Source organism: Frankliniella occidentalis, unplaced genomic scaffold (genome assembly GCF_000697945.3).
Source record: "Frankliniella occidentalis isolate FOCC.00 unplaced genomic scaffold, Focc_3.1 Scaffold381, whole genome shotgun sequence".
Lineage (NCBI taxonomy): Eukaryota > Metazoa > Arthropoda > Insecta > Thysanoptera > Thripidae > Frankliniella > Frankliniella occidentalis.
In genome coordinates this window covers 245,744-256,680 of record NW_026267503.1, presented here as the reverse complement: position 1 = coordinate 256,680, position 10,937 = coordinate 245,744, and the positions used below count along the sequence as shown (strand labels likewise).

Here is a 10,937-nt window from a genome sequence, read left to right as displayed (position 1 = left end):
TCTTGACTTGATTCATAAATTGTGCAACAGGTGTTTTTTGTCATCATTCACTTTTTAGCTTGCTTAATTTTATTTACCTAATGATTTTTTTTCTGTTGTGTTTTTTTAGATACGCACTTCTCTACATTCTTCTGGTTTCTCTCTCATGGCTTTTGTATTTCCTTGTGACTGGGCTTCAAAAAATTACCTCATCAGAATGGCCGATTATATGTGGAACATTTGCAGCCCTTGCTGCCATAACAGCAGTCATTCTCTGTTTGACTTACACAGAGTATTACAAAAAAATTCATCTTTCAGTTTCAGTTTTTATATCTCTTATTATTTGTTCCTTCTCATTATTTTTTGTGTGGAGTACCACTGCCTTGGATATGACTCCAGTCGGACAATTTGCTCTGTGTATTGAAGTTTTATTGCTGATTTACACTGTGATTCCTCTCCCACTCTATGTGTGTGTTGCAATAGGAGGAACATATTCAATAATTTTTGAATGTCTGACGGCCTATGTAGATATGGGACCATGCTCGGTAAGCATTATTTTAGTTTGCAGTGCATGTGTGGTGTTTTGGTAATTAGGCAGGCAGCATTTGCTTGTTATTCCGTATTTGTTTGACTTCGGCTGTGATTATTATGTGCCTGTCAGTCCCAAAGTCGGCTGTTGCTGTATTCTCCTAAAAATCATTCATAATGAAGAATGTAAAAACTCAAACAGCATCAAGTTTTTATTTCTATTATATTTCTTTATTTTTTCTATTAGGAATTTGCTTTGCCTGAGGCCGCAGCAGCAGAGTTATCTCGGTATGATAGATTTGGTCTTCCAATCCGGATTGTTCTCCAACTATGTGTTCATGCTATTGGTCTGCATATCCTTATAATGACCCATGTTCGAATGCGTGGCACTTTTATGAAAGTTGGGCAATCACTCTTGGTTCGGAAACAGCTTGAAATGGAAAAGCAGTTGAAAGAAAAGATGATTCAGTCTGTAAGTAATAGGTTGTTATGAGTTTACAACCACTTTTTCCTGATTTTGACATTGTTTGAATTGAACTCTTTTTTTTATCTATTGTGTTGTCTTATCTAATGGGTCAAATGGATAAAAATTAGTTAACTCTGCCATCAATTTTCACAATTTATTTATGTTAGATTCCTAGGCAAGCATTGAGACATTGCATGTAAATTTTCAGAGTGTTTGTCTGATTTTTGGCACATTGGATTCGGTATTGAAATCCACACAGATTAGGCTGTAAAGCAGAGTTTCATGTCTGGCAGTATAAACTAAGTTTCCCATTTTGACCCAACTGAAAATGGAGGTGTATATATACTGACTGTTCAAGCATTTTTACTTTGCTATTCTTGTTCAAAGGTAATGCCACCTAAAGTAGCTGCTTGGCTATTGCAAGAAAGTTGTCTTGGAGACGATGAAGCAGCAAGTGGTGATGGACATAGACGTGGCTCAAGTGGAGATATTCGATCACTTTTTCGACCATTCAATATGGATGCCATAAATAATGTTTCCATACTCTTTGCTGACATTGTCGGTTTCACACGGATGAGCTCAAATAAAAGTGCTGAGGAGCTTGTTCAAATATTAAATGATCTATTTGAAAGGTAACCTACCTATTGGACCCTCTTTCCTCTAGAGTGTGGAGGTATTTTACAATTTTATTTGGGTTTTTTATTGCAGTGGCTTTAATGCTGTTATTATTTTGCAGATTTGATGAGCTATGTGAAATTCATGGATGTGAAAAAATTTCTACATTAGGAGACTGCTATTATTGTGTGTCAGGGTGCCCAGAGCCCAGACCTGATCATGCCAAATGTTGTGTTGAAATGGGATTAGGTATGTAGACTTGCTTTATTACTACAGAGAGCTACTTATATTTGAGTTTTCATGATTTTTGCTTTGTATTATAGGCATGATAGAGGCTATTCGACAGTTTGATGCAGAGACACATGAGGGTGTTAATATGAGGGTTGGAATACACACTGGTACAGTTCTCTGTGGCATTGTGGGAACCAAGCGCTTTAAGTTTGATGTCTGGTCAAATGATGTCACACTTGCAAATAGAATGGAATCCACGGGTAAACCAGGAAGAGTGCATATTTCTGAAAAAACTCGTAATTTTCTTGGTGACATGTACATTTTAGAAGAAGGAGAAGATGCACACGGTAAGGTATTTTCTTAGCAATCAATCTTCCTATCAATATTCCTATTGACGTGTAACTCACCATCTTGAAATATTTTCATTTGAAGACATGAAGACATTCTTTATTTTGGGTCGTCAAGGAGACAGACTCATACAAAATTCAAAGGAGAATGCAAAGTCAAGGCCATCTTCTAATCATACAACTCCAACAAAAATGGTTTCCCTGCCATCTCCTCCCATGCAACCCTCTCAGCCACTGTCTCCTGTCCAGTCACCACCACCAACACAATCTCCTCCAAAACAACTGGCATCCCCTCCATTGCATACAGTGGAGTCTGTTCACCATTACTATCAGAGAAGAGACCGTGTGTATTCTTGCCATGTGACTAGACCTACTAGACCATCTCACTATCTTGCCCTCGCTCCATTGGAAACAAAAGCTAGTTCCTTACCAAGCATCCTTGATTCTGGTTTGTTTTATTTGTGTTTTTTTTTGTCTTGCTTTTTGAAAATAAGCTTTGTTTTCCAATTTGTTTTATTTGAAACTTATTCTACTACCATCCCTTTAAAGATGTTGAGGGCGATGCAGAGTGTCTGGATCCAAAAAAGTTGTCATCACAGAGAACAAAGAAATTTATTAAGAAGTCTCCTCTTCGCACACCACCAAAACTTAATCTGGATCATCATATTTCGAAGAAGGTAATTGTTTTATTTTCACACCCTCTACCCATTCATTACAAAGATTTCTGTTTTTCTCACTTCTGATCTTGACTTGATGATAACCAGGATGTGACTCATGAGAAAGGTGGCGAAGCATCATCTCTTATTGATGGAGTTCGATTAGATGTCCCAAATGAAGATCAATTGACCAGATGCTACTCTGTCAACTCTCGAAAAGATTCTGGAATTAGGAGTAATAGTCGCCGCAGTAGCATCCAGCAACAGGTTCGAACTAAAATTCTGAAACTGATTTTCCTTTAAAGGTTCAATCTCAACAAAATTTCTACTACTTTCGTCTCTTTTCTCCCTAGTTATTTGTCATGAATGGTATTACGCAAGGAGATCTTCTCACCCACAGAGTAAGTGGTTACTATACTTCAAGTCAGTCCTCCCTTGACCATGGTAAGTGAAGTAGAAACACATCTCTTAAGATTATTTTTAATAATTAATCTGTCGCACAAAAAAATCACTAGGTTGTTATTTTACAGATTCATCAAATGGCAATGTTCCAAATTTGCCTTCTGGAGATCATATGGGTGATTGCTTTCATCAGCTTCGCAAGCAATCAGATCTCCAACTTATTCGCTGTGTCCAAGATAATGTGAAATCCAACCGTAGCTATTTTGTAAAGCCCCCTCTTTTAAGTATTACACTCTTTTTCCGTCAAAGGGAAATGGAACGTGAATATCGAGACACTGCTCATCGAATATCTGAAAGGCATGGTGACTCTCCACCAACCCTCGCAACATCAAGATTTAACACCTACTTTGATATATTCATCTCAGCACTGGTAAATGTTCTTAACCTTTTTTCAATTTTATGTAAATGAGATACTTCGTCAGCACTGAAACTTTCCTTTTCCAGGTGTATTCAGCAATTGCTATGTCCCTATTTTTTCTCTACGCTGCCTCCCCCATGTGGATTGCTGTTTTTGTCACAGCAACTCTAATTCAGATATTTGCTGTCTTCTTGTGTGGACTTTTGTTGTGGACGCCTCTTGGTTCAGACGATGGGCCTAAAACCCTCTATGCTGAAAATAATTCAACTGGTGCACATCTGCTTAGCCTTTGTAAGACACTAGTTGAGAAATTCTCTGGATGGTACCCGTGGCATGTGTGTGGCGCAATCCTGGTAAGTTAAATTTTTTCCATTTATTGGATTAGACTATTGTTTACAGTGAAATAAATGTACAAAATCATCACTGTAGTATTACTTGGTCTCTTAAATTTATAGGTAAGCTTGCCAGCAACATCAGTGCTTGCCAATTTTTCATGTCCTTCACTTGCCCTGGCAAATGGGACTCTTGGAAGTACAGACACTATACGAGCCTCAGCCATTCTGGAACTTAGTCACGATTATTACTTTAGTTATGTGCTATTTTTGAGTATAGTTCATTTTTGCAATTTCACTCAACTAAATTGCTGGATGAAGAGTTTTTTGGCTACCCTCACTGGTGTGATTTTCATCTCGCTTCTTGCTAGTCAGGTATATTTCATCAAATGACTTACGTCACAAAACTTTTCTTTTTATGGGGCTTTCTCGGTTAGAATATGTATATATTATCCTAATTTGCAGGTTTGCAGCAGTGTGGCTGTCAATGACCCTTTAGAGCCTCAACATTTACGTGCCATTTCATTCTCTGCGGGTGCTAATCTGGATACTAATGAACTATTTGGCAGTGTTCATATCCCCTTCATTACTGCCAAAGCAAAGCTCTCACTTAATGAAAGATCAACTCGTGATGTTGATATTGGAGATCAGAGAACTGGAAAGGCCTTTGAAAATAATCAAGATAGTTTTAAACGGGAAACAAGAGCCATTGTCATTGAATGCTCTCCAAATAAACTTCCGAAAGCAAATTTTCATCAAGCTGAAATATACCTCGATGTTATTCTACTACTTTTGCTTGTGTGGTTCCTCAACAGGGAGTTTGAGATCTCATACCGTCTTAGTTTTCATGGTAATGCCGTAGCTGTAAGAGATAAAGCTAAAGTACAAAGTATGAAAGTAAGTACTTATGCATCCCATCCACTCACTTTAACAAGTAAAAGGTGAAAATTTGTATTACATGTTTTACATGTATGTTACATGTTTTAACTTTTCTACCCCCTAAGGATCAAGCTGATTGGTTACTTCACAACATCATACCTCGTCATGTTGCTGATCAACTGAAGAACACAGCAAAATATTCTGAAAACCATCATCTTGTAGGCATCATTTTTGCCTCGATTGTTAACTTCAATGAAATGTATGACGAGACCTACTTAGGCGGAAGGGAATACTTGCGTGTTTTGAATGAACTAATTGCCGATTTTGACGAATTGTTAAGCAGGTATTCTTTTCAACTTTTTTACAAATGAAATCTAGTTATAAAATGTTTTGTTTAAAAACTCATTTGTCTTGCCTAGGCCCGAATTTTGCAATGTGACCAAAATTAAGACCATTGGAAGCACATACATGGCAGCATCAGGACTAAATCCTCATTTCCGCAGTCAGAACAAATTTGAGCATGAACATCTTTTTCAGCTTATTGATTTTGCAGTTGCTCTTCAAGGTGTCATTGATGCTTTTAATCGAGATCTCCTTGAATTTAACCTTATTCTGCGGGTTGGATACAACCATGGTGATATAACAGCTGGGGTAAGTAGTTAGTGTGTTTAGCTAAGTATAGTCAGGTATCAATCAATCAATTAAAGTTGAACCAATTTTCTCTCTTGTTTTTGGCCTACAGGTGATCGGAACAAGGAAACTGTATTATGATATTTGGGGCGATGCAGTAAACATTGCAAGTAGAATGGATTCTACTGGGGTACCTGGACGCATTCAAGTCGGAGAAGACTGCTTGCAGATCTTAAATAAGCAGTATGAATTTGAGCCAAGGGGAGTTGTTTACGTGAAGGGGAAAGATAACATGAATGTATATCTTCTTAAGGGTAAAAGAGACAAAACTGATGACAGCTCTGAAAGTTGACAATAGGCACTCTGCTTAACTGTTTGATGAGGCACATTGCCTCACTACATATTATCATGTATGTGTATTCTATTTTTTTTTCTTTTTCTTTTTTTGGAAAGACAATGTGAATGTTTGATCAGAAACAGCTAATTGCCAACTGTGATTGTTCTACTGTAGTGTTTTTAAAATGCTTGTTTCTTTAGAAATGTTTGCATTTATTTAAAACAAAACCTGTTTCTTTTTGAAGTAGCCAAATGTAATATTAATAATCAAATTTTACTTGACTTTTGTAAAGTTTTTTAAAAGCAAAGAAAGTATGTATTTTCTGATCCTTGTCCTGAAGCATGCTGCTATAGAGCTTGTCAATTGATACTTTTGATACTTGTATTTTTCCATATTAATACCGTACATCCGTGTTAAAACTTTGATACACATTATATATTTTTACTATTTTTACTGTGAAGAAAAAGAGATATTTTTACTATAAGTTTTTAAATGCTGACTGTATGACCAATTTTTAAAAGCAGTTTTCAATGTTTTTGTTAAAATGATGACCAAGTATTTGCACATGCTTTTGCAGACCAATTGATAATCAACGGTTTGGTTGTACAGTCCCTTTATGCTGATCATTTTGACCTATTGCATTTGTAAGGTGCAGACTCAAAAAAAAGGTGAATTTTTTTGTTTCTGCTGGAAAGATTCTAGTATGAGGATCACAGTCAACAGTTGGAGTTCTGTTACCCTTGCTATTAAGGCTTTGTAGATTTTATTTATTATTGTTATTGTTAAATTCTGAAGAAAATTAATTGATGCTTGCTTTGGCTTTGTAATTTTCTGTGCACTTACTGAATTTTACAGTCAACTTGTCACCTTCTGTTTGTTGGGGACAAATTTGAATTGTGAAATGCGTTAGTGTCACTTGCCATTCTGGATACAGTGTAAGGCGGAAATATAAGACCTCATCATTAACTAACTTTTATAGAAGTGTGAATCCTCAACTTGTTTGCCATGCGTTCATTCAAAGTTTTGGATGACTAGCTTTGTCTTCAATTGGGCCTCTATAAAAATCTAATTTTATTGAGTCAACTATTTTTTAACAAAAGTTGTTTATGAAGTAGAATATTTGTTTTAATATGAAAGTGCAAGGTACCTGGATGCTATTTATTGATATTTGCTTTGTATCTTGTTAAGATTATTATATTGGCTTGACTGAGTGAAGAATATTATTTATTTCACTTAATAGTGAACAAAATCTTGTGTTCATCTCGTTCAACATCCTGTGTATGTTACCATTTTTGTGGGTTGTGGCTGGGCAAGGGAGTAGCTTAGATAAAAGTGTGTAGCTTTCAGTGGAATTTGTGTGGGTTCAATCTAAATGAAGTTGACTTTAGAAAAAAATATATCTGTTCTTATCAGTCACATAGTTTTCAGTGGGCCAATTGTTATTAAATTTGTAATTTGGTTAAGTGTTTGTGTCTGCTGTTTGGTAATAGGGAAAGGGCATAATTAAGAGCATTGAACAATGCAAATTTAAGTAAAGGAATCTGTTTCTTTTGTTGTTGTTGTGATTTTGTTTTTATTATTATTTTTGTGTCTATGAAATGTCTTTTCATTTTTCAAAACAGTATGTTACGTTCTAAGCTATCTCCTGGTCTTATTGATTTTTTCATGTTATGGATCTCGGCATTTTCGTATCTTCATCTGACTGAGTATTCATTGTCTCACCTCGAAAGTTAATTACGTCTAGGCCTTGCAAACAAAACTGAATATATTGGAAAGCTTTCGTGAACTTTAGAATAAGGGTCCTTTTATGCCTGTTATTATTTTCTATTGTTGCCTCTGGATCAAATTTAAACTTTGTGTCAGCTTAATTCTTTTTCATTTTATACATGTCCTTAATCATTACGTATAACTGTTTCCTGTTCCACATGTATTCATTCAGTCTACTAGAACACAAACAAATTTACGAGTAGTTTGAATGTGAGAAGAATCAGTATTTTGACATGGAGGCTTTATGATATGTGTGTAATTGTAATCTTCCTTCACTTTCTTCCATATTTTGGTGGCTACCATTATAGGTTTGCTATTCAAATGTTATTTTGCCAATGCTCTGAAATGGTCATAGAATGATTTAGATTGTTGAATCAAACAGTCTTTCTGTTCTAAAAAGACCTTTCTATCTGTGTATTAATTCTTGAATTTTTTAGAATCTTGCGTAAAATGTTTCGTTGTGACGTCTAACTCCATATACACGTAAAATTCTGATTGTACAATTCTTTCCAAACCAGCATAGTCTTATGTTTGTATTTATCTATCTATTTATGTTGCTTTTACTTTTTGTGATTGGATTGTAACATTTATGTTCCATTTTATACTTATGGCCACGAATCTATTCCATTGAATATAATTCAGAATGCTTGTCATTAGTTACCTCCTTTTGTTGCTTCCATGTTAGTCATGTTCCTTAATGTTATGAGGCATTCCAAATACTTTATTTATTTTAAGTTAATTGTATCCTCATTGTGATAGTCACAAATTCATGTGCGACCTATGTCTACTTCAAACGTTCGAATTGAGAGAACTTGTCCGTAATGCTTCTTAAAATATTGTTTTCCTTCAACGAGAAATTATTCCTGTGCTCAAATAATAGTGTTTTTTACAGGAGTAACTATTAAGGTATTTAGACTATGCATCAGCTTTATGGCGACTAAACTGATTCATTATACTAAGTACTCAGCTTTTTTAAAAATCTACCATGCCTCGTATTTAATAGTACTTCTGCTTTTAGACTTAAGATGAGCAATGTAATGGGCTCAGAAAATTAATTGTCTTGCAATCAGACTTTCCATTTTACCAAGAAAACACAAGAACGCTCTGTAGGAAAAGTGATAAGAGAATTAAAAATGACAGGGTATGTCAGATTCATCATAAAAGAATACTGTTTTAAAAAGTGGCCCTCCATTAGGATTCACTGTCTATTCATCACATGGCAATTATTTGTAAAATCCCAGGTATTCCTTGCAAATTATTATGTAAAATCTCAATATGCCAAACCTGGGATGTGCCAATATATAAATTAATAGGAGTATGCTATTAATTAAATCAACTACTAATTAGGTTTTAGCATGGTTTGAATTAAATAGGAAACAAAATCAAACTTGTTCTACTAAATTTTAATATAAAGATATTGCTTTTGCTTGGAATGAACTTAGTGAATAATATCTTATGAGAAGAGAACCACGCAGGTGGTCCCTTCTCATAATGATCAATGTTGCTTCCTATCTAAAATCCCTCTATAACTTTCTAGAGGCTAATCCTTTGCTTCGTACTGATATAATGCAAATTTCTGCATAATTCCTGAGTAAAAAATAATTTTGAGGAAAAATATGTAACTATCATTCTTGTGGTAGTTTGAATTATGAAAGATGACTGTTATTAAAATGTTACAATATCTGTGTATGTGTATACAAATTTTAAAAATGAACCTAATAAAAGCTATGGTCAAAGTATTAAATTCACTTCCCTAACTCTAAACAGCTTCCTTCCTCGTCTCAAATAATAAATCCTATAGCTGCAAATTCAAAGGTTAAATATGCGCGCCGTCGTTTCCTGGGTCTGGGGCTGCTATAAACAAAAACCCTTGGCTCATAACGAAAGAGCGCGAAGTTTAGAAGAAGCGAAGCGGTGACTGCAGTGCGGAAGGAAGAAAACAACGTGTGTGGGAGGCGGGAAAGAAACCGGTAGGTAGGTGAACTGGCCAAAATTCCGTTGTGAGCGGCACTGAACTGCTTGCAATTTTTTTTGAATCATCTCCTTTCTCATCAGGTAAGCAAATATTGTTTATGTGCTTTACATAACCATATATTTTTTCTCATGAGTTTTTCTCGGGGCAGGCTATGTAGAGGTTATGAAAACTATCTGCTCTGTGTAAATTTTAATTATGTGTCGAATGTTAAAGCGCCCATAGGGTTTACTTATGTTTGTGTTTGTTTAACAGCTTGGCAGTGATGGCGCTGGAACCTACTACTCCAGTATTGGAACGGACCATACAACTAACCGGTGATGTCAAGAAAGCCAGATCAAGTTTACTGTGGGGATGTTTCAACTCTGTTATCTTCAGCATTCTACTTCTTGATATGTAAGTCAGCATTATTGTAATTTGCCTCGCAATTGTTCCCCCTATGTTCAACTGAACCATATTTCTTGTTGCCTTTGTGTAGTGTTTACACATGTCCGCGCTATAGCTATTATACGCAAGTGGGCGAGTACATCATTGCTAGCATTCTGTTTCTGAATGCGTTGTACCACTTTGGTTGCTACATTTGGACGGTATTCAGCATTGAACCCCTTACTGTTACTCCACGTCAACAGAAACTTCTGGGCATTAAGCAAAATGGTAATTTTTATATGACATGCCAGTTTATGAAAAGATATATAGAAATATTAATTTACCTGTATTATGTTTTTTTTTTCTAATTTTGAAGATCCCTACATCAAGTTCAAAGCTGCTCTATCACCAACACCTGTAAAGGGCACATCTGCTGTTCAGGAGGCAATCACTCCAATGAATATGACTGCTCTCAGCTGGATGTCAAATTCTGTTCTTTCTCCATCAGCTGGATCTCCTCTCAATGATTGTATGAGTTAAATTTTTTTGTAATTTACCATGAATCTTTTACGTTATTAACCTTATAATTTTCCACAGCTACAATGAGTAGCCAAAATTACTCAGTATCGTCATCATCTTGGATGTACCAAGCAGGATCTCCTGCAAGTATGTCACTCTCTCCTGACACTTCACGGGATGGCCTTCGTAATCGCCAAGTTAAGACATCACCTAATAGATCATACACCTCTCACCTGCCAACTACTCCATCTTCAGAATTCATTGGAGATGAAGACTCCCTCTCACAATATCTTCGGGACTTCGATTCCCACGAGAAGAGTTCTGCACATGGTATGGATGAAAAGTTCCCTTCTTTTATCGTGTGCTCATAGTGGAAGCATTTTCATTCAAACTTCATAACTTAGAAGAATCACATGATCATTTATCATCATTTATTTATGGCCCTAATACTTTTGCTTTGATATAGTTGGGTAGTTTTTTTTTCTTTATTTTT

The 10,937-nt window shown here is 35.7% G+C and overlaps 2 protein-coding genes across 4 annotated transcripts in view; both read left to right on the top strand.

Annotated features, from left to right (window-relative positions):
* Positions 1–9,331, top strand: part of LOC113214351 (adenylate cyclase type 9) — a 22,418-nt gene extending 13,087 nt beyond the window's left edge. Inside the window, exons 2-17 of the mRNA XM_026433685.2 lie at positions 110–524; positions 755–979; positions 1,361–1,605; positions 1,710–1,837; positions 1,912–2,166; positions 2,252–2,614; positions 2,716–2,843; positions 2,931–3,089; positions 3,176–3,266; positions 3,353–3,654; positions 3,729–3,995; positions 4,098–4,349; positions 4,440–4,871; positions 4,979–5,196; positions 5,273–5,504; positions 5,596–9,331. Of these exons, the coding sequence (XP_026289470.1) occupies positions 110–524; positions 755–979; positions 1,361–1,605; positions 1,710–1,837; positions 1,912–2,166; positions 2,252–2,614; positions 2,716–2,843; positions 2,931–3,089; positions 3,176–3,266; positions 3,353–3,654; positions 3,729–3,995; positions 4,098–4,349; positions 4,440–4,871; positions 4,979–5,196; positions 5,273–5,504; positions 5,596–5,835 (3,952 nt within the window). The 3' untranslated portion in view covers positions 5,836–9,331. The remainder of the gene's footprint in view (positions 1–109; positions 525–754; positions 980–1,360; positions 1,606–1,709; positions 1,838–1,911; positions 2,167–2,251; positions 2,615–2,715; positions 2,844–2,930; positions 3,090–3,175; positions 3,267–3,352; positions 3,655–3,728; positions 3,996–4,097; positions 4,350–4,439; positions 4,872–4,978; positions 5,197–5,272; positions 5,505–5,595) is intronic.
* Positions 9,332–9,463: 132 nt separating this feature from the next.
* The window catches only part of LOC113214530 (transmembrane protein 209), a 15,604-nt gene continuing 14,130 nt past the window's right edge, over positions 9,464–10,937 (top strand). The window contains exons 1-5 of one of the 3 annotated variants that reach the window (XM_026433910.2): positions 9,464–9,557; positions 9,815–9,955; positions 10,038–10,213; positions 10,302–10,454; positions 10,523–10,774. In XM_026433910.2, coding sequence (XP_026289695.1) covers positions 9,825–9,955; positions 10,038–10,213; positions 10,302–10,454; positions 10,523–10,774 — 712 coding nt within the window. In that variant the 5' untranslated portion in view covers positions 9,464–9,557; positions 9,815–9,824. Of the gene's footprint in view, positions 9,643–9,814; positions 9,956–10,037; positions 10,214–10,301; positions 10,455–10,522; positions 10,775–10,937 lie in introns of all 3 variants that reach the window. The other 2 variants (XM_052274346.1, XM_052274347.1) reach the window with 2 other exon arrangements.